Source organism: Oncorhynchus kisutch, linkage group LG12 (assembly GCF_002021735.2).
Source record: "Oncorhynchus kisutch isolate 150728-3 linkage group LG12, Okis_V2, whole genome shotgun sequence".
Classification (NCBI taxonomy): Eukaryota; Metazoa; Chordata; class Actinopteri; order Salmoniformes; family Salmonidae; genus Oncorhynchus; species Oncorhynchus kisutch.
The window spans coordinates 52,784,993-52,812,535 of NC_034185.2; the positions used below are offsets into that span (position 1 = coordinate 52,784,993).

Genomic DNA, 27,543 nt, shown 5'->3' on the forward strand with positions numbered 1-27,543 from the left:
GCTGGCAGTATTGGAAGACTGCTGGGAATATGAACAATATCAAAAGAGGGAGCCCCTGAGATTCGGAAAGGGGTTTGATGAATATAGACACGGGGACCTTTTTTATAGAGCCATCTGTGACAATAGGACATGTGCCTCTGTGGTTTTATACAAGACCATATGTTGATCTTAGCCTGATTGAAGAAAATAAAGTAATTTATTTGTATATTCAACAGAAATGGTTGTGATTGTTGTATTGCAATGGATAGAGGAGGTGCAACCAAGAGTAGTAATTTGTTTGGACTCTGCATCAGTTTTGTGTAGTTTAAGATCTGGAAAATCAGAACGAGAGGATTCATTTGTAGAAGTACTGACGCTGTTGTTCAGTTTTGATGCATTCCTACTCATACAGGAGTTAGTTAAAATTATATAGTAGATATAATAGCAAAGAAAGCAGTGAAAAATAATATTGTGGATATACAGGTGCAGTTAATTAGAGAAATGTACATATTGATTAGGGAAAATGGGTTACATTGCTGGCAGAGGCAATGGGATGAATAGTAAGGGAAGACATTTTTTCAAAGAAATCTGTATGGGAGGGTCTAAGGCACTGCATCGCTAGCTGGAGCACTAGAGATTCTGGTTCGAGTCCAGGCTCTGTCGCAGCCGGCCGCGACCGTGAGACCCATGGGGTGGCGCACAATTAGCCCAGCGTCGGCCGGGTTAGGTAGGGGTTTGGCCGGCAGGGATGTTCTTGTCCTATCGCGCACTAGCGACTCATGTGCCGGGCCAGGTCCGACACGTTGGTGCGGCTGGCTTCCAGGTTAAGCGATCATTGTGTCAAGAAGCAGTGCGGCTTGTCTGGGTTGTGTTTCGGAGGACGCACGGCTCTTGACCTTCGCCTCTCCCGAGTCCGTACGGGAGTTGCAGAGATGAGACGAGACTGTAACTACCAATTGGATACCATGAAATTGGGGAGATACGGGATTCAAGTTAAAAACATATTTTTACAAGAAAAAAATCCAGATCTGTATTTGAATATCCATACTAAAATACTGTATACTACATACTTAATGACTATATACTACATACTGTATGCTATTCGTTCATTTTAGTATACTGTAAACGAACTGTCATTTCAGTTGAGTTTACTAGAGCTTTGCCTGTCTACCGGAAGTTGATGCTGTTGCTATGCAACCTGTTGCTAGCTTGTTAGCATAACAAATAACTAGCTAAACATTTTATGATTTTGGGTTGTGTTTGAATTTACAATCTGGAGTGCGGTCAGGGCGTTTGTAAATCCAAGTTCAATGTATTAGTAGCCAACTAACGTTAGGTACCTAGCTAACATACCGGTTACTGTATTTCTATGCGGTGTGTAAGAATAGTGTAGCTAACATAACCTGTAACGTAACTTATTTGAAAAGTCATTACATTGAATTGCTCAATTTATATTTTTCGCCATTTTCTTCAAATCTGAAAACGAACTATTTTCGGGAAAAAAAGCATTATCGGCCCTAAAAGCACGGAAAGTGTCCACTTCGTATTTTGTCAAATTTAGTATGTCATCCGATAACTTTTTGCATAGAAACTATATCCACACTATTACCAAAAAGCATACTATATACTCAATTCACGTCACAAATAGTACGGTTAGTATGAGTATTCGAACACAGCTCAGGTTTAGTGAAGAGAATAATTGGAGGACGGTCTCACACTCCAGTACAGTAGGTGGCGGTGTAAGCACCTTTCAGTTGGTTGCGACAATACAAATGTAAATAAGTAATAAGCGGAAGTGGGTAGTGATCAAGAACAATTTCCACGTTAGCGTTTTTATTTTTTAGACATTTATTAACACCCTGAAACTCAATGCGATTCATTTTAACTGCAAAACAACACGTACTTAACTCGGGTAGTCTTTAATTCGCGTTTGGAGACGGGACTTGAGGGGTTGATGTTTTCTAGGTAACGCCAGCTAGCTGCTAACGATACTAGTAAACAATGGCTAACGATATGGTTTTTCACACTCAAATAGCCTCGATTATGGAGGTGCTAGCGAATGCAGCCGTGGCAGAGATCTGTAAACTCGTAGACGACGACTATGCAGTGTTTCGTTTGGAAATGTCTCAAAGCCAGAAAGAAAACAGGGGATTGCGCAGGAAACTACAGCTACTGGAACTGAAGGTGTCACGGGAGCGCGCAGAGAGGACAATACGCGAGCGCGTCCTCACCAGTCGTCCCAGTAGTGTCAAGATCCTCGACCGATACAGAGGAATGGCAAGAGGTACTTTTTTGGAGAAGGCTGAGGTGCCTGTTGTTCGGTTATTTTCTGGGCATGTTGTTCAGATGTGTTACCCAGAATTGGGTCTTAGTCAGTTTTTGGATAGTATACAATACTTACCCTGATTATTAAGCTATCTTGTAATATTTTATTTATTTGACCTTAAATTGACCTGCTTGGTTAAAAGAAAGAAAAAATATTATTGCAGACACAATCGCCATTTTTCCGAATACCCATTATTGCGTTCTAGATAGTAGAGTGTTAGAGGTCAAAATGAAACTATTTCTGGTGTTATACTTTGTATTCCATGTTATCGAGAAGCTTCTCAGAAACACAGAACACTTTATTTCATGAGGATAGGAGTTATCATAGCTAGAATGTCGTATTTTCCAAGTAATCGAAAAAGGTCAATTCCTAGTCCAGGGGTTTCAATTAAGGCCTAGACAACCAGGTGTGGGGAATTCCTTACTAACCGTAGCACTCACGCCCGTAGCACTCATGTCCATAGCCATGAAGTGCTTTGAAAGGCTGGTAATGGCTCACATCAACACCATTATCCCAGAAACCCAAGACCCACTCCATTTTGCATACCGCCAAAACAGATCCACAGATGATGAAATCTCTATTGCACTCCACACTGCCCTTTCACACCTGGACAAAAGGAACACCTATGTGAGAATGCTGTTCATTGACTACAGCTCAGTGTTCAACACCATAGTACCCTCAAAGCTCATCACCAAGCTAAGGATCCTGGGACTAAACACCTCGCTCTGGATCCTGGACTTCCTGACAGGCTGCCCCCAGGTGGTGAGGGTAGGTAGCAACACATCTGCCACGCTGAGCCTCAACACTGGAGCTCCCCAGGGATGTTCACCCACGACTGCACGGCCAGGCACGACTCCAACACCATCATTAAGTTTGCTGACGACACAACAGTGGTAGGCCTGATCACCGACAACGATGAGACAGCCTATAGGGAGCAGGTCAGAGACCTGGCCGGGTGGTGCCAGAGTACCAACCTGCCCCTCAACGTAATCAAGACTAAGGAGATGATTGTGGACTACAGGAAAAGGAGCACCGAGCACGTCCCCATTCTCATCGACAGGGCTGTAGTGGAGCAGGTTGAGAGCTTCAAATTCCTTGGTGTCCACATCAACAACAAACTAGATTGGTCCAAACACACACAGACAGTCGTGAAGAGGGCACGACAAAGCCTATTCCCCCTCAGGAAACGAAAAAGATTTAGCATGGGTCCTGAGATCCTCAAAAGGTTCTACAGCTGCAACATCAAGAGCATCCTGAGCGGTTGCATCACTGCCTGGTACGGCAATTGCTCCGCCTCTTCAGAGGGTAGTGCATACGGCCCAGTACATCACTGGGGCAAAGCTGCCTGCCATCCAGGACCTCTACACCATGCGGTGTCAGAGGAAGGTCAAATGGTCAAAGACCCCAGCCACCCCAGTCATAGACTGTTCTCTCTACTACCACATGGCAAGCGGTACCGGAGAGCCAAGTCTAGGACAAAAAGGCTTCTCAATAGTTTTTACCCCCAAGCCATAAGACTCCTGGTTACCTGGACTATTTTCAAATGGTTACCTGGACTATTTTCATTGTGTGCCCCCAACCCCTCTTTTACGCTGCTGCTACTCTGTTTATCTTATATGCATAGTCACTTTAACTAAAAATTCATGTACATGCTACCTAAATTGGCCAGACCAACCAGTGCTCCCGCACATTGGCTAACTGGGCTATCTGCATTGTGTCCCACCACCTGCCAACCCCTCTTTTTACGCTTCTGCTACTCGCTGTTCATCATATATGCATTGTCACTTTAACGACACCTACATGTACATACTACCTCAATAAGCCTGACTAACAGGTGTCTGTATATAGCCTTGCTACTCTTTTTTTCAATGTCTTTTTACTGTTGTTTTATTTCTTTACTTACCTACACAGACACACACCTTTTTTTTCGCACCATTGGTTAGAGCCTGTAAGTAAGCATTTCACTGTAAGGTCTACTACACCTGTTGTATTCGGCGCACGTGACAAACTGATTTGATTTGAAGTGGTCAAGTGTACAGTAACAGTGCAAATATGACGAACAGTAGCAGCATTGGTAACAGGTTATATACATATGTCCTGGAGAATAAAGAAGATAGAATACATAGTGTGCTGTGCGTTAATATTTAAGAATGCTTACACTATGGGGTAAGCTGCCACTCACACACACCAGGGTTTTAGGAGTACATATAATTGGGATGACATAATCCTGAACAAAAGTCAGGTTAACTATTTACCAATTAGTAAGATTTAGTCTATATAGCACAGGTATGTTCTATTCAGTAGCTTAACTGATTAGGTCAAACTGATTAGGCCTAGAGTGCCCAATAATATGCCCAAAGCTGTGCCGTGCCACCTGCATACACAGCCCACACAGACACAAACTTCCCCACCCACACACACAGCCTAACACAGACACACATTTCTCAATAAGTCTGAATGTAGAAGGTTGCAATACTAGTCTAAAAACACAGCTTACTTCTAAGGTAGGGCTACACCTGAGTTGGGTTACATTGTAATGTTATGTTGGGTCTTGATGAGTTAATACAGTGATGGGAGGGTAAACTGCACCATTTCCAGCAAATAATTAGCCTAGGCTGAGACAGAGTGAGCTTCCTGCTAATCACCTGCACAGCAAGATAGATGGGACACATTTTAAATTCACAGGTATTTAGCTTTTATCAATTTGTATGTCTGTAGCCACTGAATTCTGGTAGTTTACACTTGAAATAATAAAACCATCAATCACAAAATTCCCGGATTGCACAGTACAGCCTCTGCAGATCAGAGACCGACAGATGCGTATCTTTATTCCCAGTCATGTGAAGTCCATAGATTAGAGCCAAATGAATTATTTCAATTTACTGATTTCCTTATATGAACTGTAAAATCAGTAAAATCTTTGAAATTGTTGCATGTTGCGTTTTTTATATTTTTATTCAGTATAGAATTCTCGCATAGCGTCCATTGTTTATCGCGTCACCTATAAATAGTAGCAGTGGTGGAAAAAGTACCCAATTGTCATACCCGAGTAGAAGTAAAGATACCTTAATAGAAAATGAGTCAAGTGAAAGTCACCCAGTAAAAGTCTCTAAAAGTATTTGGTTTGAAATATTCTTAAATATCAAAAGTAAAAGTATAAATAATTTCAAATTCCTTATTAAGCAAACCAGACGACACCATTTTTTCCCCCCTTAAATTTACGGATGGGCATGCTGCAACCCTCAGACAATTTACAAGATATGCATGTATTTAGTGAGTCTGTCAGATAAGAGGCAGTAGCGATGTTCTCTTGATAATGTTGTGAAATATACCATTTTCCTGTCCTGCTAAGCATTCAAAATGTAACCAATAATTTTGCGTGTCAGGGAAAAATGTATTGAGTAAAAATTACATAATTTTCTTTAGTAATGTAGTGAAGTAAAAGAGCAAAGTTGTAAAGTACTTAATATTAAGTAGTTTTGGGGGGTATCTGTACTTTACAATTTTATATTTTTTTTACATCACTGAATAGTAGGCAAAAATAGCTGATATTCAAATATGGGATGTGCTACCAAAATGAACGAATTGCACAGAACAGCGAAATTGCAAATTAGATTAAGCATTGTCAGTATGGATGAGCCTAGTATATTGGTATTTGTTGTTTAGGGCATACGTTATTACTAAACAGCACATTCTAAGTAATATATAGTATGATTAGTACACAGTATGCAGTTTAAGTAAGTAGTAGGCAAGCCAGATTTCGTGCACTGCCAGTATCATATTATAACCAGATTCTGATTTACTGAATGTCTTATTGTCATACTCAATAAAAACAATGTGATGCATGGAACATAATCAATCAATAAATAGTATATCAAGAAGTTATGAGAAGTGTTACCTTGCCAATTGTAAACAGTGTCAATAGTGTACAATATAGCGTTGAGCATTGACAGTACCTAACCTAACCACCTCTTTTCCCCCAATCACTCTCAGGCGAAGGACATCTCACTGTAGGCCACAGGAGCATTGTGAAGCCAGCGGGACCCAATGTGTGGAGAGATGACCAACCCATAGCTATAGATGAGGGGCATGTTATTGTGATAGAGGTTAGTGTCATAGTGTAACATTAGAAATTACAGTGCATCAAATGTGTCCCGTTTTATTTCAGAAATGGTCCACTCAGCTATTAAAATCAAATAACATTTTATTTGCCACATGCGCCGAATACAACGGGTGTAGACTTCACCATGAAAATAGTAACACAAGAGGAATACAATATACTAGAATGGAGCTAAACAAAAAAAGAAACTTCCCTTTTTCAGGACCCTGTCTTTCAAAGTTATTTTGTAAATATCCAAATAACTTCACAGATCTTCATTGTAAAGGGTTTAAACACAGTTTCCCATGCTTGTTCAATGATCCAGAAACAATTAATGAACATGCACCCGTGGAACGGTCGTTAAGACACTAACAGCTTACAGATGGTAAGCAATTAAGGTCACAATTATGAAAACTTAGGACACTAAAGAGGCCATTCTACTGACTTTGAAAAACACCAAAAGAAAGATGCCCAGAGTCCCTGCTCATCTGCGTGAACGTGCCTTAGGCAAGCTGCATGGAGGCATGAGGACTGCATGTGTGGCCAGGGCAATAAATTGCAATGTCCGTACTGTGAGACGCCTAAGACAGCGCTACAGGGAGACGGGATGGACAGCTGATCATCCTCGCAGTGGCAGACCACGTGTAAGGGTCAGTGCAGATAGTCCGGTAACCAATTAATTAACTATTTCGCACTCTTATGGTTATTTAGCACTCTTATGGTTATTTAGCAGTCTTGTGGCTTGGGGGTAGACGCTACAGTGTCGATGCTTTGGTACCGTTTACAGACTATGGCTTGGGTGGCTGGAGGCTTTGACAATTTTTCGGGCCTTCTTCTGGCACTGCCTTATATAGAGGTCCTGGATGGAAGGGAGCACGGCCCAAGTGATGTACTGGGTTGTCCGCACCAACCTCTGTAGCACTTTCCGGTTGACCGCAGTGCATTTGCCATACCAAGCGGTGATGCAGCCAGTCAAGATGCTCTCAATGGTGCAGCTGTAGAACTTTTTGAGAATCCAAGGGCCCATGCCAAATATTTTAAGCCTCCTGACGGGGAAGACGTGCTATGGTGCCCTCTTCACATCTCTGTGGGTGTGTATGGACCATGTTAAGTCGTTAGTGATGTGAACACCAAGGAATTTGAAGCTCTCGACCCGCTCCACTATGGCCCGTCGATGTGTGGGGGGGGCATGCTCTACCCTCTTTCTCCTGTAGTCCAATATCAGTTCCTTGGTTTTACTAACATTGAGGGAGATGCTGTTGCCCTAGCACCACAAAGGCCTATCACCGCCGTGCCGTCAGCGAACTTGATGATGGTGTTGGAGTCGTGAACACGGAGTACAGGAGGGGACTAAGCACACACCTATGAGAAGCCCCGTGTTGAGGGTCAGAGTGGCAGAGGTGTTGTTGCCTACCCTCACCACATGGTACCGGCCCGTCAGGAAGGCCAGGATCCAGTTGCAGAGGAAAGTGTCCAGTTCCAGGTAGAGGTCTTCACGGATCCACCTGTACCTGAATACCCGAGTGGTTCCGGATCCAGAATTCTAAATAATTTCACTGGTCTGGGTCGGATCTGAAATTGTCTCTGGTATGTGTAATTTTAACTGACTTGTCCGGAAGGATCTGAACGCGACTGCTGCGGTAGAGAGAGAGCGAAATGTATGCATCTGCGCTTTGCTTTTCACAATAGTGGCGCATGTGACTTGTTGTTGGCCAAACATAAGTAATCAAAACGGCAATAGGTTACAGTCATAGTCTCTCTGTGTGGGGCAAAGCTAGCTTAACTTGCTTCTCCCGGTTTGATGCAAGACAGGTAGCCACTACAAAATCCTATTGCATGATAAATAACCTATGGCAGCTATTAGTTCGGAACGGGCCTCTATATTGAAAAATAAATTATGCATATCCGGTCTGGATGGAAAACGCCCCAGGTCCAAATTGGAATGGGTCCAACCTTTTGGACCAATGAAGGCCTCTAGTCCCAGGGTCCCCAGCTTTGGGATTAGCTTGGAGGGGACTATGGTTTTAGACTACAGCTCGGCGTTCATGAACCGCATTCTCAGATACTTATTTCCCCTCTTGTTCAGGTGGGAGAGGTCAGTGTGAAGTGCCATTGAGATTGCGTTATCTATGGATCTGTTGGAGCAGTATGCGAATTTAAATGGGTCCATGTGGTCTGGGATGATGGTGTTTGTGTGTCATGACCAGCCTTTTAAAGCAATTCATAATTACAGGTGTGAGTGCTACTGGGCGATAGTCATTTAGGCAGGTAACCTTGGAGTTCTTGAGAACAGAGACAATGGTGGTCAGCTTGAAACATGTTGGGATTACAGACTGGGATTGAAAATGTCAGAAGGCACTTGCAAACTGGTCTGCGTATGCTTTGAGAAGATTCCATTTGGCCCGGAGGCCTTGTGAGTGTTGACCTGTTTAAAAGATTTACTCACATCAGCCACAAAGAGCGAGATTACAGTCATCCAGAACAACTGGGGCTTTCACGCAAGACTCGGTGTTGTATTCCTCGAAGCGAGCATTAAAGGTATTTAGCTCGTTTGGAAGTTCTGCATCACTGGGCGTCTAACAGCTGGGTTTCCCTTTGTAATCTGTTATCATCTGCAAGCCCTGCCACATACGACGAGCATCAGAGCCGGTGGAATAGGATTCCACCTTCCTCCAATGTTGTCCTTTTAATGTCTCCTCCAAGCTCGTAGTGTGCTTTCTTGTGTGTGTCCATGTCTGTGTGCCATTCCATGTAAGAAGTAGTTCTAGCCTTTATCCCAGCGCAGATATTGCATTTAATACATTTTTTGGGGGGTTTGGATACGTTCGTATGATCACTGTGGGGTCTACTTCGTCTATGCACTTATAGATGAAGCCATTGCCTAATGTGTCACTCCTGAATGCTATCAGATGAATCCTGGAACATATCCCACATATACATATCCCATATCCCAATTTGCTTACATGTACATCCTAATTTATCTGCCATAGGGGAGCTTGTGAGACTTCCCTATGACATTGTTATCCTATTCAAATCATGTACTGGTAATAACCTCCTCTTTTGTGTCAGTCTGCAGATTCAGAGGCTGCAGATCCTGAAGGATCGTCTCTGGTCAAGCAGGAGAGGACTGAAGGAGAGGACCCACGGCACAGCGGAGACACCCAAACTAGAGCAGTGGCTACAGTGGCACCACCTGAAGCCACGGTGGACCTCACCACCGCCAGCTCACCCCAGCCCAGGACCGGACGTAGCATCACGGAGGTCAGTGGAGCGCCGAACACCGTCCTCAAGTCAGAGAGAGACGCCGAGACTTTAACTGTAACACACAGGCTATTACCAACAGGATCTGATCACAGATCAGACCCAGACAGACTTGGGAAACTGGGCTGTCCTCCTGCTCCTGGCTCAGAGTATTTACCGGTATTTCACCAGAGCCAGAGGATGGTTTACTCCCTTGGTGACACGTTAGACTCTGGCGGTGATGATCCGTCTTGTTCTTACACTACAGAGATGGACCTTGGCAACATGCCCATGGGTTTAGAGAGACCGACTGCTCTGTCTAGAGGTTACTGGAACGGGTACAGTAGTAGTGTATACTCTGAAGGGTGCCAAGATAAGAAAGGAGAGGTTACATTGGTAGATGATGTAACTGTGAAAGTGGAGGGCGACGCTCCTCTGACATGGAATGTAGACGAGACTCACTTAGAAGAACACTCACAAGGCAGAGATTTCTTAGATTACAGGGGAATCTTAGAGACAAATCATATTGTTGCCACCAACTCCCCTTTACACTCTTTCAGGGAAAGCGACCCAGTGTCCACATCAATGGCACCTTCCGATTCACACGGCTGTGTCCTTTTCGATCAGGTATTGAACTCAGAGGACCAAAGGGCGTGGGGAGGGGGACCGACATCAGACAATAGTCAAGAGAAGGTGTTCCTCTGTAAGTTCTGCAACAAAGGCTTCAACTGCCCCCAGAAGGTGGAGATCCATCAGAGGGTCCACACAGGGATGAAACCCTTCAGCTGTAGCCAGTGTGAGAAGAGGTTCTCCCAGTCTGGTGATCTGAAGAGGCACCAGAGGGTCCACACAGGGGAGAAACCATTCAGCTGCCCCCAGTGTGAGAAGAGGTTCTCCCTGGCTGGCAACCTGAAGATGCACCTGAAGGTCCACAAGGGAGAAAGACCGTTCGCCTGTACGCACTGTGGGAAGAGGTTCTCAGAAAGGAGCTATCTCAGGATACACCAGCAGAAAAAACATTCTACTCTATAACATAGAAAAGAATCATTCCACTCGATAGCTTCGGATGTTTAGATCAAACCCTGCATAAAGAAGATACTTTTTTCTTTTTTTTAAGATCTACAGACGCATTTGGAATAATGAGAGTAACAGATTTCAGTGTTGACTATTCCTGGGTAGAATATTGCATACAGACATTGTGATACATAAGGCATATACACTAAGTGTACAAAACATTAGGAACACCTTCCTAATATTGAGTTGCACCCCCTTTTGCCCTCAGAACAGCCTCAATTCATCTTTCCCATTAACCCTCAATGGCACACCTACACAATCCATGTCTCAATTGTCTCAAGGCTTAAAAATCCTTATTTGACCTGTCTCCTCCCCTTCATCTACACTGATTGATGTGGATTTAACAAGTGACTTCAATAAGTGGTCATAGCTCTCACCTGGTGTCACCTGGTCAGTCTGTCAAGGAAATAATGAGTATTCCTAATGTTTTGTACACAGTGTAGAAGCCTAAAGAGACTGTTACATGTCATTTTTGTACTCTGCTATATGATGTTCACAAATGCCTGTTTCATTACTTCCGTTCAACTACTTAATTTTTTACCCCAAGATACTTTTTAATTAAAAAATAAATGGAGTGTATCAAGTTTGTGCAGAGTTTTAGTTGAGACATTACATTTACATTTTAGTCATTTAGCAGATGCTCTTATCCAGAGTGACTTACAATCAGTGCATTCATCTTAAGATGGCTGGGTGAGAACCAAGTATCAAAGTCGTAGTAAATCAAGGCTCAACATTCAGGGGGAATTGCAGCTGCTGATTTGGTGTCGTTTTTGAACTTGCTCCTCAAGAAATGCTGTCGGCCATACTTGAGTATTGAAGCCATACTTGAGATGGCTTGGGGGGGTGTGGTTTAATGTGGGTGTTTCTTGTGTTTGTCCTTGCCACCACCAAGACACACTCATATGTCAGAACCTTGACTGCAGCAGCCCCCCCCCCCCAGTCACAACAAACAAACCTCCTGCTTTTTGAGTACAACAACTACAGGCAGATGATAGATGTATGGTGAGATGCCGGAGGAAGCTTTGAATAGGTCAGTAGCCTACAGTGTTTATAAACGTGATTGCTAAATTTGTCAATATTCTAAACTAAGTATTTTGATAACTTTCAAATGTAGTAACATGTCCATGTAGAATGAACAACACTTTACATAATACCAAAGAAGCAGTATTCTGCTAATATAACAATGTTAACCTTTGACCTTTCATTGTCGTTCCCAGCCGATACAGATACTCTGCCTATCTGCATTTTATCTGGCGGTAATGTGGCTGCCTTAGCAAACATGTCAGTGGTCATACCTTCCTGTGTCGTGTCCCGTATAAAACAGGAGTTCCCTGATCCTGGTGCAGAATACATAGTTTCTCCCTCCCCATATTGACTGATAACTTTTCCTTGCATTGTCTTTTTTTAAAATTGAATTAAATGGTCCATTCAGAGACGTCAGTATCAAGCCCGTCTGTCGGTCAGGACTCCATCACATCATCTTGCAAGTCTCCAAGTGCTGGCTCCATAGATGCATCTGTCAACATATACACAGTCACTGTTCTATTACCAATGGCTGTTAGGTTTGGTGATATCTGACAAACATACTGTGTTGAAGTTTTAACAGGTCAGACTAAACCTGCCTAATTATGGTCTACCTATCGACAATCGTTGTTGAGCAAACGAGGTGAGGTCTTTGCCTTTGTAGATCAGGTTGGTGGCACCTTAATTGGCGGGATGGGCTCATGGTAACAGCTGGACTGGAATAAGTTGAATGGTATCAAATACATCAAACTTTCCATCCGCGACGTTATAATGAGTCGTCCTCCACTCCGCAGCCTCCATTGATACAAACGCACACAGAGCACTGATTACATTATCAATAGTGGTTATGATTAGCGTGGTGGATCCAACCTGATCGCTGAGTATGTCTTTCTATTTCACTTCAGATATCATGATATGTGACGTAAAATAGAATGGTAAACGCAGCGATCAGGCTGGTTCCACCAGGCTAGGTTATGATGGGGAATTGGGGGGGAAAAATGGCTAAACAGTTTTGACCAGGTCAAATTTGACCAACCTGATTCAAGTGTCCTCCCTGTTCAATTTATAGGAATGCTCACAGCGAGGGCATGTCTGCGTGATGTTGAGGGTCCCCTTGCTGGTCTTCTGTATGTTGGCTGTTCGGCTGCAAACTGGACATTTCTCAAACAACTGCAGCAGGCAATCCTTATAAACAATTGACTTCCTCATATCCTGAGGTGGGGTTGACTGGGAGGGCCTGTGACAGCGTTATACAATAGACAGCCAAGGGGTTAATTGCATTTTGTTATAAAGAGAGGAGAACGCTTTTGATAATGCACTTCACAACCAAAATGATCTACTACTTGTATCTGCTTGGCTGAGTAATTAACCTACTAGCTTATCAAACCGGGTATTTTTTCTTTTAACATCTTTTCACATAACACACATTTACTATTGTTGATGAAGCAGTCTGTCACCAGGGTACTAACTCGGGGTCAAGCTAATTCTAGGTTGTTACCACAGCCACAAAGTCAGAAACTCAGCCTATTTCTAAAATGTATCTTTATTAAAATGTTATTTTAAACCTAACCTTTGCCACAATGCTAAACTTTTGCTTAACCCTAACCTTAAATTAAGACCAAAAAGCGAAATAATAAAACATTTAAAATAAACATTTTTTTTTTCAACTCTGTTTTAGATGAGACTGACTTATTTATTTAAAAAAAAAATCATGTCATCTTGATTTAACTAGGCAAGTCAGTTAAGAAAAAATTCTTATTTACAATGACGGCCTATCCCAGTAAAACCCAGACGACGCTGGGCAAATTGTCTTAGACCACTGCTCCACTCGGGACCAAAAATATCCTACTTACTCTTAGCAGTCAATTTTGACACTAGAATAAATGTTTCTGACTCATATCGATACCACACAGGCTGTTTTCAAAGAGATTAGCTGCTTTTTAGGGGCAGTTTCTCTTTAACGCTTGTCCTCGTCTGGGAAATAAAGTTAAATAAATAGTCTAAAAATAGTCGCACAACAGGAATATAGATTTAAGGTGTCCAAATGGACAAGTAAAAGAAATCATACACGCATCACAATATCAAATTACTACTCCGATCAGAATTGGATCAGAGCTGAATGTCTTCAGCCAATAAGTATTTAACCCCTTTGTTATGGCAAGTCTAAATAAGGTCAGGAGTACAAATGTGCTTAACAAGTCTCATAATAAGTTGCATGGACTCACTCTGTGTGCAATGATAGTGTTTAACTTTATTTTTAAATGACTACCTCATCTCTACCCCACAGATACAATTATATTTAAGGTCCTTCAATCGAGCAATGAATTTCAACCACAAAGACCAGGGAGGTTTTCCAATACCTAGCAAAGAAAGGCACCTATTGGTAGATGGGTAAAAACAAAAAAAAGCAGACAAGCAGTGCAACAAGGCACTAAAGTAATCCTGCAAAAAAAATGTGGTATAGCAATTAACTTTTTGTCCGGAATACAAAGTGTTATGTTTGGTGCCAATCTAATATATCACATTACAGAGTACCACTCCCCATATTTTCAAGCATAATGGTGGCTGCTTCATGTTATGGGTATGCTTGTAATCGTTAAGGACTGGGGAGTTTTCAGGATTAAGACAAATGGAATGAAGCTAAGCACAGGCAAACTCCTAAAGGAAAACCTGGTTCAGTCTGCTTTCCACCAGCCACTGGGAGAAGAATTCACCTTTCATCAGGGCAAGAACCTAAAACACAAGGCCAAATCTACACTGGAATTGCTTACGAAGAAGACGACAGTGAATGTTCCTCAGTGGCGGTGAGGAGTGAGGAGGTCATGGGAAGAATACATGCTCATGTAAAGGGTCAAATAGTTTCACATTACAGACATAAGAGAAGCACTCCCTGTAGTTTTCACTTAAATCTACTTGAAAATCTAAGGCAAGACCCACATTTTTTTTTCTAGCAATGATCAAAAAACAATTTGACAGAGCTTGAAGAATTTTGAAAAGGGAAATCCAGGCGTGGAAATCTCTTAGACTTACCCAGAAAGACTCCCCTGAGTCAATACATGTTAGAATCACCTTTACAGCTATGTAAATGAGATATTTAATTTTCAATAAATTTGCAAAAATGTCTAAGAACATGTTTTCACTCTCATTATGTGAAGATGTGTGAGACAAAATCTATTTAATCCATTTAGAATTTGGGCTGTAACACAACAAAATGTGGAATAAGTTGAGGGGTATGAATACTTTCTGAAGGCACTGTATCTCTTGATCTGCTTGACATTGTTAGTTGGACGGCCAAGAGACCAGAGGTGGCGGAGTACTCGGGTTGAGGTGTAGGGTTTGAGCATAGGCTGAAGGTAGGGAGGGACAGTTCCCTGTGTAAACAGGGAGATGAAAACAGCCTGGATTAGGACCTGCGGCGCTTCCTGTGTGAGGAATGGTCGCACTTGTCAGAGCATGAACCTGCAGGAGTGAGCCATTGCTTTGATATTCTCTGCACTCTGAGAGGGGGACTCCGTGGAGTTTTCAACCGTGATGGAGAGGTCTTGGAGCGGGCAGGCCTTCCCCGGGAAGATAAGCAGCTCCGTCTTGTCGAGTTTGAACTTGTGATCGTGGGCTGACATCCAAGCTGAGGCACAGGCACACAGAGAGACGTGTTTGTGTGGTTTTCACATGGTGTATTTAACACTTGTTTATGTTTAATAAACACAAAATGGGACTTTTCATTCTAAGACTTTCATTGATACTCTCTTTAGTATATATCACATCTGATATCACCCTATTCTGCATACACCCAACAGCGCTTTATAACCAATATACACTTAAATATAAATAAATATACCTGCACACTAACAAACACCTACTGTACACGTCAAAAATAGTTTAGTCAGGTTTGCCTGATGATGGCTCATTTTTACCCACATATTTTTGTCCACCATGATGGGTTTAGCAACAAAGTCATTCTGTAACTACAGTATAGGACTCAAACATAGTGGGGATGGGTAAACACTCCATGTTGACTGTGTTTATTACCTGTGTGTACATACTTGAGGGAGTGTATGTCTGTGTAATCTGTATCACCTGTCTCTTCCAGGAGGAGGAGGGTCCAGAGGTACTGCTTGTGAAGGAGGAGGGGTATGAGGAGGGTCTGGGGAACCCTGAGGAGGAAAACCAGACGACACCTCCTCCTGAACCTACAAAGGACCCAGTTGAGCAGAACAGGACCACACACAGTCTCAATGAGGTGAGCCCACTGTAAACTACTGTCTGAATGGTATTCGTTCAGGGCCCGTATCCACAAAGCCTCTCAGAGTAGGAGTGCTGATCTAGGATCAGTTTAACTCCTTTAGATACAAATTAATAAGACCTATTTACACATATGGAGACCTGATCCTTGATCGGCACTCTTACTATGAGGCGCTTTGTGGATATGGCCCCAGGTCTTGATTCATTTTGTCTTAAGTGTGGGACCATGCCTTTGAATGACCAAACCATTAAGTGTCAAGTAATCAAGTTATTTGCATAGTATCAAATCAACTAACAAGTTCGCATAGTACTTATAGCAATCCCTCATTGCATAATCAGAAAATGCATATCAGATTTCTTGATCCAACATCCTCACACTCTGTATCTCTTACAGTCAGTAGACATGGAGGATGGGAAGCCTGATCTGCTGATAGTCAAAGAGGAGACAATAGAAGACGGACCAGAGAGCATTGATCTGCTGAGTGGACTAAAGATGGGGGAGCAAGGTAAGGGAGACATACATATACAGAACATAATAGATATACTTCAATGGGAATAGTTATGCACCTGGCTATTATTTTTTTCTTTATTCATAAAATTAAATCAATACAACTATGTTTACATACAAAAACACACATTATAATGCATGTTATAAAAACATTTATGCGTGTTTTTAAGATTTATTTTCTGACCTCTTCCTGCAGGTGGTTGGCTGGAGGCTAACAGAGGAGACTGGGGGGCCATCTTGGATTCCCAGAAAGGTGCAGTCAATATCCCGGGGGACGACATCACTGAGCAGGCCAGGACCAGAGGTGACATAGTGGAGGTCAGTGGATGGGACAGCATCCTAAACTCTGGGCTGGGGAACAACACTGTTAACCACAACCAGAAACAGACAGTCGAACACAAAACAACAACCGATCATAGTCTCCATGACAACAGACTGGCTGAGACCAGAGCGAGGCATAGATTTGGTCTGCGGGGACGGGGAGGTGTCTGTATTCGGCTGGAGAGAACAGACACAGACTCGGCTAGCGATGCTCCGTCCTGCTCCTATAGTTGTGATTCAGAGAGACTGATGGCGCCTCAGGTTAATCCCCTACCAGGTGCTGCCTTCAGCCTGCCTTCTATAGGATCTATCAACTGGAACATGGACCCTGCGACAACACAGACACTTCCTGGTTAGGCTGCCAACTGTGCAAGGACAGTTTTTCACACAGGAGTCCACACAGGAGAAACCCTTAGGCTTCCCCAGTGTGAGGAAAGGTTTTCCCATCAGCGCGACTGCTGAAAATGCACCTGAAGGTCCACACGAGAGAGAGGCTGCTCGCTTGTAGGCACTGCAGGTTTTCAGAGGAGCTACACACTATACATACAAAAGTATGTGGATTAGGCTATTTTAGCCACACACGTTATGACAGGTGTATCAAATTGAGCATACAGCCATGCAATCTCCATAGACAAACATTGGCAGTAGAATGGCCTTACGGAAGAGCTCAGTGACTTTCAATATGGCACCGTCATAAGATACCACCCTTCCAACAAGTCAAATCATCAAATTTCTGCCCAGCTAGAGCTGCCCCTGTCAACTGTAAGTGCTCTTATTGTGATGTGGAAACGTCTAGTAGCAACAACGGATCAGCCGTGAAGGAGTGGGCTACACAAGCTCACAGAACGGGGCCGCAGAGTGCTGAAAGCACGTAGCGCGTAAAAAATAATCTGTCCTCAGTTGCAACACTCCCTACCGAGTTTCAAACATCCTCTGGAAGCAACGTCAGCACATGAACTGTTCCATTGGGAGATTCAAGAAATGGGTTTCCATGGCCGAGCAGCCGCACACAAGCCTAAGATCACCATGCGCAATGCCAAGTGTCTGCTGAAGTGGTGTAAAGCTCGCAGCCATTGGACTCTGGTGCACTGGAAACGCGTTCTCTGGAGTGATGAATCACACTTTACCATCTGGCAGTCCAACGGCAAATCTGGGTTTGGTGGATGCCAGGAGAACGCTACCTGCCCCAATGCGTAGTGCCAACTCTAAAGTTAGGTGGAGGAGGAATAATGGTCTGGGGCTGTTTTTCATGGTTCGGGCTAGGCCCCTTACTTTCAGTGAAGGGGAATTTTAACGATGTAGCATACAATGACATTCTAGACTTTGTGGCAACAGTTTGGGGCCCTTTCCTGTTTCAGCAGGACAATGCACAAAGTGAGGTCCATACAGAATTGGTTTGTCAAGATCGGTATGGAAGAACTTGACTAGCCTGCACAAAGCCCTGACCTCAACCCCATCTAACATGTTTGTGATGAATTGGAGCACCTACTGCAAGCCAGGCCTAATCGCCCAACATCAGTGCCCGACCTCACTAATGCGCTTGTGGCTGAATGGAAGCCAGTCCCCGCAGCAATGTTCCAACATCTAGTGGAAAGCCTTCCCAGAAGAGTGGAGGCTGTTATAGCAGCAAGGAGGGGATAAACTCCATATTAATGCCCATGATTTCGGAATGAGATGTTTGACGAGCAGGTGTCCACATACTTTTGGTCATGTAGTGTCCCTCAGGATACACCAGCAGAAAATGCACACGGCCCATGTATAGATTATAGTGATATGTAATGTAGGTGAATTGAGGAAATAATGAGTATGATGTGGCAGAGTAGATGATTGATGGTTGGTTTAATGGTGTCTGTAAAAATGCTTCACTATTGAAAAGTGGCAACCCTGAACTGTTGTTTGATGCTGGTGTTTTATGAGTAAATGTGTTTACTTCACATGAAATAGTGAAGATGTGTGCAATATAATGTTGAACCTTTTCAAAAGTATTCTAAAATGTATTTTATCAAAGCAAGGATACCAGATTTACAGAAAAAGTCAAGTGTTACCTTAGTGAGAAAAGTTATTATATTTGTCACGTATCGTTTTGTGCAATAAAAGTACTGTACTTCAAAGTTGAATGTATGACCATTTTGTTGAAATTAAATGCAAAATTGACTTGGTTATTTTTGTATTATTGCAGGGACTGAGTTTCCCTTACCAGTTGAACCAAAACATTATACTTAATTCTTGAATCAACTCATATAGACAGTTTTTAGCTCCATACTGTTAGGTACTTGAATCAGTGTTCGAGACAGACTTGACTGTGGTTAACATTTGATAATTATCATGAAATGTTTTTGTGTGTACAGCAAAGAGTTTCTTTCATAAACTTTTGATATGCTCTTCTGTACAATTTGTGTTTACAGTCTGCAGTCCATGAAGACCTGCTGATATCTGGTGTTGCTGGCAGGAGAGACTGGATCTCTGAAGCGGCTGGTCACAAGCCCTGGCTCCTGATCAGGACCCTGAATCAGGAGCCATCGATCTTCCTTCCCGAGTCGGAACGGAGACGGGATTGCGAGGGACCGAGACTCCACCAACACACAGAACACAACCAGTGGACAGGTGGACTGAACAACCTCAGTCCTGGTGGTCATCAGAGAGACAGAGGCTCCAGTCAGGGATCCAGTCCGCAGCCCAGACCCTTCTCTTCACAGTCTCAGTGCAGGGATGAAGCAGGACCTGGGGCTGATAGAGATAGACCCTCCTGTTCCTATGATACAAACACCACAATATCCATAATGAACAGAGCAGGTCACCCTGAGCTTCAGCCTTTACAGAGAGTGGTAGGAGACCCCCCGGGTGATAGTCTAGCAGCAAGTCTGTCTTCACCTTCAGGGTCTTGTCTAATGCCTGGTGACTGGGTTCATAGAAGTCCTGGTTCTGGGTCTAGCCTTCCTCAGTTACCTCATAGTTACCCCACCAATACAGACAGGGTCAGGATGGATGTTCACCACAAGAGGTACCTAGCCTATAACGCAGCACACAATCCCAACAACACCCAAACAATGGCTAGAGGTCAAGGAGGGAGCTCAAAGACTAACCACCTGATGGTGGTGGCTCCTGCTTCTGCCTCCTCTGGTGTCATTGGGTCACAACATGGGAGGCCGAGCATTAGCACAGACGAAGACAAGCCATACTCCTGCCCCACGTGTGGGAAGCGCTTTGCAAAGGCGACCTATGTGAAGAAGCACCAAACCATTCACATCAAGGAGAGGCCCTTCAAGTGTAAGCTGTGTTACAAGAGCTTCTCATTCCTGAGTTATCTTATCAGACATAGGAGTGTCCACAACAGGGAGCAATCATAGCATTGGGTCTTGAGATATCTGGAAACTATTATTTAGCTGAAATATTATAGTTATCATGTGAAATGTCCTGGAGTTTTGGGGGGATTACCAAGTCTATCAGTTGAGCATCTGGGTAAACTCTCATGATACAGACATGTTGTTTGGTGTGCTGGCATAGCCAAAACACTGTCATGGCACTGAAGAGCAACACTATACTCCCCCTCTGAATTTGGTTTTGCCTATGTTCTATTCATAATAAATATGTCCATCTTTTTTTATAACACACACACACACACAATCCGGTTGTACCTGTTACTTTATTTACTAAAAATAGGTTATCAAAATACACCCTCTTTTTATAACAAGTCAGGTGAGATGAGATGACCCCGAGGTCGCTTTCTTTGGGGAAGAGGTCCAAAAACAACCCCTTACTGTGCCCCTTTCCCCTATAGCCCTCCCATGGCACTGGGTAGTAGGTAGGAGTTCTCCTTAATCAGATATTTTTCATCCTCCCGTCTATCATCTTCCATATCGTTTATGTGTATTATTGTTATGCATCTCCAATGGTTGTAGCAAACATTGCCACTCAATAATTGATTTCCCCAGCCACACAAGTCATTGCCTGACAAATCAAACTGAATTATTCCGCTGCTCTATCGTTCGCTACGTACTTCAGTCTGAGAAGGCCATCATTGAAGTCGTTTGTTTGTGACGTCTGTGACAGTCAAAATGAGGGGTGTTTTACAAAACAAAGTTGAATATTTACCTTACTGAGACTGATGTAGATGGAATAAAGTCATACTCTTTTCTACTCTATTCTTACTAACACACAGTTCTTTCTAAACAAGTCTGCTCTCCGCTTGAAAGATACTGTAGTTATCATGAAGAGGATTTTATTTTATTAGGATCCCCATTAGCCGACACCAATGGTGAACGTTAGTCTTACTGTGGTCTGACACATAACGAAAAAGACATTACAGACAAAATACAATTTACATATATTTAAAAACATTAACGTGTGCGTGCATCTATCAGTTACACACACGTTAGTACATCCACACAACAAGTAGGTCACATGGGGGAGAGGCGTTGTGTCGTGAGGTGTTGCTTTATTTGTTTTTTGATAGCCAGGTTTGCTGTTCACTTGCGCTATATGAAATTGAATGGAGTTCCATGCAATCATGGCTCTGTATAATACAGTACATTTCCTTGAAATTGTTCTGGACCTGGGAACTGTGAAAAGAACCGTGGTGGTATGTCTGGTGGGGTAAGTGTGTGTGTCAGTGCTGTGTGTAATTTTACTATGCAAGCAATTTGGAATTTCCTTACACATGGTTTGTTATAAAAACAAGTGACGCAGTCAGTCTTTCCTCAACTCTTAGACAAGAGAGACTGGCATGCATAGTATAGATATTAGCCCTCTGATTACAATGAAGAGCAAAAAGTTCCGCTCTGGGCCAGCCGCAGCTTAACTAGGTCCTTCTTTGCAGCACTTGACCATATAACTGGACAACAATCAAGATAAGATCAAACTAGAGCCTGCAGGACTTGCTTTGTGGAGTGTGGTGTCAAATAAGGAAAGCATCTCTTTATCACAGACCGAACTCTCTCCATCTTTACAACCATTGAATCTATATTTTTTGACCATGACAGTTTAAAATCTAAGGTAACACCAAGTGTACTGAACAACAATATAAACGCAACATGCAACAAATTCAAAGGTTTTACTGAGTTAAAGTTCATATAAGGATATCAGTCAATAAAAAAATAAAGTGTATTTAACATGACTGAGAATACAGATACTGTATGCATCTGTTGGTCACAGATACCTTTAAAAAAAGTAAGGGTGTGGGTGACCACCATTTTCCTCATACAGCACGACATCTCCTTCGCATAGAGTTGATCAGGCTGTTGATTGTGGCCTGTGGAATGTTGTCCCATTCCTCTTTAATGGCTGTGCGAAATTGCTGGATATTGGCGTGAACTGGAACACACTGTCATACACGTAGATCCAGAGCATCCCAAACATGCTCAATGGGTGACATGTCTGGTGAGTATGCAGGCCATGGAAGAACTGGGACATTTTCAGCTTCCAGGAATTGTGTACAGATCCTTGCGACATGGGGCCATGCATTATCATGCTGAAACATGAGGTGATGGCGGCGGATGAATGGCACGACAATGGGCCTCAGAATCTCGTTACAGTATCCCTGTGCATTCAAATTGCAATCAATAAAATGCAGTTGTGTTTGTTGTCCGTAGCTTATGCCTGCCCATAGCATAACCCCACTGCCACCACGGGGCACTCAGTTCACAACGTTGACATCAGCAAACCGCTTTCCCACGCAGCGCCATACACGCTGTCTGAAATCTGCTTGGTACAGTTGAAACCAGGATTAATCCGTGAAGAGCACACTTCTCCAGCGTGCCAGTGGCCATCGAAGGTGAGCATTTGCCCACTGAAGTCGGTTACGACGCCAAACTGCAGTCAGGTCAAGACCCTGGGTAGGACGATGAGCACGCAGATGAGATTCCCTGAGACAGTTTATGCAGAATTTCTTTGGGTGTGCAAACCCATGGTTTCAGATAATCCCGCAGGTGAAGAAGCCAGAGGGGGAGGTGCTGGGCTGTCGTGGCTACACGTGGTCTGCGTTTGTAAGGCCGGTTAGACATACTGCCACATTTTCAAAAATTACATTGGAGGTGTCTTATGGTAGAGAAATTAACATTCAATTCTATAGCAACAGCTCTGGTGGACATTCCTGCAGTCAGCCAGCCAATTGCATGCTCCTTCAAAACTTGAGACATCTATGGCATTGTGTTCTGTGACAAAACTGCACATTGACAAGTGTGGCTGTTTAATCAGCTTCTTGATATGCCACACTTGTCAGGTGGGTGGATTATCTTGGCAAAGGAGAAATGTTCACTGACAGGGATGTAAAAAAAATTGGCACAACATTTGAGAAATATGCTTTTTGTGCGTATGAAACATTTCTGGAATCTTTTATTTCAGCTCATGAAACATGGGACGAACACTTTATATTCTGTGTTTATATTTTTGTTCAGTATATATGACTTTGCTCAACTGAAACTGGATATTTACATTCTGTTTTGGATACAAGTATGTTTAAAAAATACACTTGTTTAATTTCATGTATTTTTTGGTTGTTTGTATGAATATCCCCCCCAACATCGGTTCTGTTTTTTTGGAATCCTGTTTCTATCCCACACAGTAGGTGGCTCACTAAATTAAGCGCTGGTAGTGCGTACAGATTTTTAGCACCTGAAACATACGCACAAGATGAAAATACATGCAAGAGATCGTGCGCGTGTTTACATGGTTCTGTGCATACTTCAGGTGCTAGAAATCTGAATGCACTACCAGCGCTTTGAAAAGTTGATGTAATTATACTTTTTTTGTGGATATATTGTTTCCAGTGGAGATTTTAGCATGTAAATCTTGGTGGGGCAAACTAAAAAATGCTGTTTTTAGATGCATGCCAGCAAAGCCACAACACAGCACTAAACAATACATTAAATGCACTATAACGGTGACAAACGGTGCCCACAAATTGTTATGGCCTACACAGAGCTGTCCCAACAGCAGAGTCCCAACAGCAGTCCCAACACCTTCTTACTGCTACACCTGGCTATCAGCGGAGCCTTGTCTGGCAGCGAAACTGGCAGCGAGCAGCTGATATGGCTGACTTGCTTAAACAAATGTGGTTTCTACAGACAATTGAGATGTACAAACTATGGCATAAGGGGACGACGAGCAGATAAGAGTCAATCTGTAATTTCGATTAAAGACATTAATAAGCGAGCTAGGACGGACATAGTAAATTTAACTATTTGTTCAAGCACTTTTGAAATGTACCGTGACAGAATTCATAACATGGGCCGTTCTTACAGTATTCTCCCTGTACACCAAGACAGAACTGTAGGATAAATAAAGGGGGCATATAAGCAGACAATGAAAGCTCTTATTTGATGATAACATTTCTCTAAAACAGACTATAGGCTACATGTGCACCACCAAGTCAGAAACAGTAGGCTAAATTATGATGGGAAAAGGGACCAAATTATTGTGGTGAGGCACATTGGCTACTAACTACACAACATGCACTTAGTATTACTTTCTTAGCTACAGTATACATATCTCCCTGGCATATTTCATAATTTATGCAGCAGCATACAATACATTTTTGGACTCACCCTGTGCTGTGCTTACAGGAAGGTGGCGCAGCGGTCTTTCATGGGAAAATGTTGTCATCAAACTTTGCCGTCATTCTATGGATTTATGGTGCTTTCAAAAAACTGGGAACTCGGAAAAAAACGATGTCGAATCATGAGGACATCAGTGATATTCAGGTTGGAGCTCTAGAAAGATGCCCAAGTACCCGACTTGCAATTCCGAGTTGGAAGACCATTCAAAATGTATTTTCCCCAGTCAGAGCTCGTTTTTTCCCCGAATTCTGAGTTTCCAGTGGGGCAGAAGTCATGCTGGATTGACAGAATGGCCAATGTTGAATGTTTATTATTTTAAGCTTGGTAAAGAGACCCTTAAACCCAGAATTGGACCACACACCCACTCCACTGAATAGCAGGCTAGTGATTGCTTTGCAATGCTTGCAGTTAGCTACTGATTCCTAACAACTATTTCTCTTCATTATTTCTCTTCATTATGAGCCTTCTTGGATGGGCACATCTAATGTAACTCTATGGCAGCACCCAAGGGGCTTGCATTTTCGAGCTCTACCCTTAGATTTTGCGGTGACATAGTGTCCCCATGAGTGACAGAACACTGAGCCAATCACGGCGCAACTAGAGAACATTACCAACCCCTCCATATTATCCACTGGCTGACCCACCATCACAGAAAGCACTGAGCTAGGCTGAAACACCTGCATTTTGGAGCTGCCTTACTCAAGAAAGCAAAAAAGCGATAATGTTTGTATGCGGCTCTATTAACTAAATTATTTATTTATTTTACATTGTTTGCAAACTGAAATGTGACATGTATTAATGCCAAAATAACATGCAAAACAGGCACAAAACAGGTGGGGCTATGCCCTGTTTTCTTTCCGGCTTTGAGAAATTTCCAAACGAAACACTGGAGGCTATTTGAGTGAAAAATCATACAGTTAGCTTGTTGGCTAATGTTAGCAGACCTCTGAGAAGCAAGCAAGAATAAGCAAGACCTAGCAAGAATAATGCAGCGTTCAGGTGCTAATCGGCACTTGGAAACTTTGACATTTCCGACTTGCTAACTCATTGTAGAAAGATTATCCACACCCAACTATCTTATCCCTTGCAGGTATCTAACAGCATGTTACAATACAATGCAAAATGGCAACAAATTATATATTCAGATAGTTAAATTTGCTAAATGTACTGCATTTCAGCAGAGCAGGTGGTCATGAAAGATAGTCTAGTTCACATTCCTCTTTGTTGTAGAGAACAGATCCCACAGTATTTCCCCCAATTAGAAAAATTAGATAAATAGACAGTCAATGTACTGAACTGGGCTGTAAGTGCGTGTGAAGGGTGAACTGACGGGGCTGGAACTACGTGGTATACCAACGATAGCCTACGCTGCTATTATGACAAACAAAGCAGAGGACAGCCTCACGCTTATGCAGGTGAGGGATTTTTTAAACCAACAAAAATAATTCTACAAGGCTCTGTTACAACTGCAGGAAAATAGTTTTGTCCGAATACTGGTAGATTCAAGAATGGACAATCTGACCAGAGAGGTTCACGGCCTGAAAAACAGTGCATTTCTCCGAGGGAGAGCTTGATGAGTTGGGAAAAAAAGACGGCTGCAACATAACTAACTCTGATTCCAAGAGAAAAGATGACAACAGTGTCTGTGAATCGATGTTGATAATTACAGGGAAATGGGAGTACCTAGAAGGACAATCAAGGAAATATGACATCGTTGTGGGTGGAATCCCATAGTCTCCACATGAGATCTGGACTGAGTCTGAGGAGAAAGTGAGGAAAATGATTGATGAAAAGTTGCATTTGGATCAAGAAAGATTGAGGTTAAGCACGCCCACAGGACTGGAAAATATATCACCAGTAGTGATTAAGTTCCTGAGGAACAAGGACAAGGTGTCTGTCCTGGAGAGCCAAGAACTTGAGAGGAACCAACATCTTCCTATCTTCCTAAACGAGGACTACTCTGAAGCTGTGCGCCAGAGGAGAAAATAACTGATCCCAGCAATGAAGGCTGTTAGGGAGCATGGGGACATTGTCTACATCTGATACAAAAGGTCAAATAGGGAGTGTTATATTTGTCCTGTTTCACTGCATGTAGAAGTGGGTAACCTGTACGAGTGTGAGGTGTGAATTGGAGACATGTTTTTTTTGCATATCCCAACTCCCCCTGAGACCATCAGCATACCACCTTGCATCCCATTGCTGGATTGCCTCTGAAGCTAAACAGGGTTGGTTCTGGATGGGAGACCAGATGCTGCTGGAAGTGGTGATGAAGGGCCAATAGGAGGCACTATTTCCTCTGGTCAATTTATTTTTATCCCAATGCCCCAAGGCCGTGACTGGTGACATTGCCCTGTGTAGGATGCTGTCTTTCGGATGGGATGTTAAATGGGTGTCCTGACTCTCTGTGGTCACTAAAGATCCCAAGGCACTTATCGTAAGAGTAGGGGGTGTTAACCCCCGGTGTCCTGGCTAAATTCCCAATCTGGCCCTCATACCATCATGGCCACCTAATCATCCCCAGCTTCCAATTGGCTCATTCAGCCCCACTCCTCTCCCCTGTAATTATTCCCAGGTCGTTGCTGTAAATGAGAATGTGTTCTCAGTCAACCTAGTAAAATAAGGGATAAATAAAAAATAAACATCCATCGGAGAGTGGAGTCACAACCAGGGGTTCAGACATTATTGACGGCGATCTTGCAGCAATTAGGGTGAAGTGACTTGCTCAAGGGCAGATCAAATGTATTTTTGCCTTGCAACCTTTTGGTTACTGGCCCAACAATCTAACTGCTAGGCTACCTGCTGCCCAGGTGCATTCACTCTCCCACTCAAATAGCCAATATTAATATATAACCTCGGAAATAAGGTTAATGAAATCAATATATTGCTAACTTTATATTGGCCATCACTGAGGCTTACTTAGATAATTGCTTTGACAGTACAGTAGTGGAAATACAGGAATACTTACACTGACTATATCAAACATTAGGAACACCATTCCTAATACCCCCCCCCTACTTTAAAAAATATAAAATATATTTTGATTTGTTTAAGACTTTTTTGGTTACTACATGATTCCATATGTGTTATTTTATAGTTTGGATGTCTTCTCTATTATTCTACAATGTAGAAAATAGTCAACATAAAGAAAACACCCTGGAATGAGTAGGTGTGTCCAAAC

The 27,543-nt window shown here is 42.8% G+C and overlaps 1 protein-coding gene across 13 annotated transcripts in view; it reads left to right on the plus strand.

Annotated features, from left to right (window-relative positions):
• Positions 1-27,543, plus strand: part of LOC109901251 (zinc finger protein 583-like) — an 880,650-nt gene that overhangs the window by 27,109 nt on the left and 825,998 nt on the right. For 2 of the 13 annotated variants that reach the window (XM_031836537.1, XM_031836512.1), the window contains exon 3: positions 6,397-6,411. The exons of 8 other annotated variants lie outside the window; for them this stretch is intronic. In XM_031836537.1, the coding sequence (XP_031692397.1) occupies positions 6,397-6,411 (15 nt within the window). Of the gene's footprint in view, positions 1-1,411; positions 2,264-6,298; positions 6,412-9,473; positions 11,305-15,831; positions 15,982-16,377; positions 16,490-16,687; positions 16,810-19,217; positions 20,288-27,543 lie in introns of those variants that run through there. 3 more of the 13 variants (XM_031836517.1, XM_031836514.1, XM_031836542.1) reach the window with 3 other exon arrangements.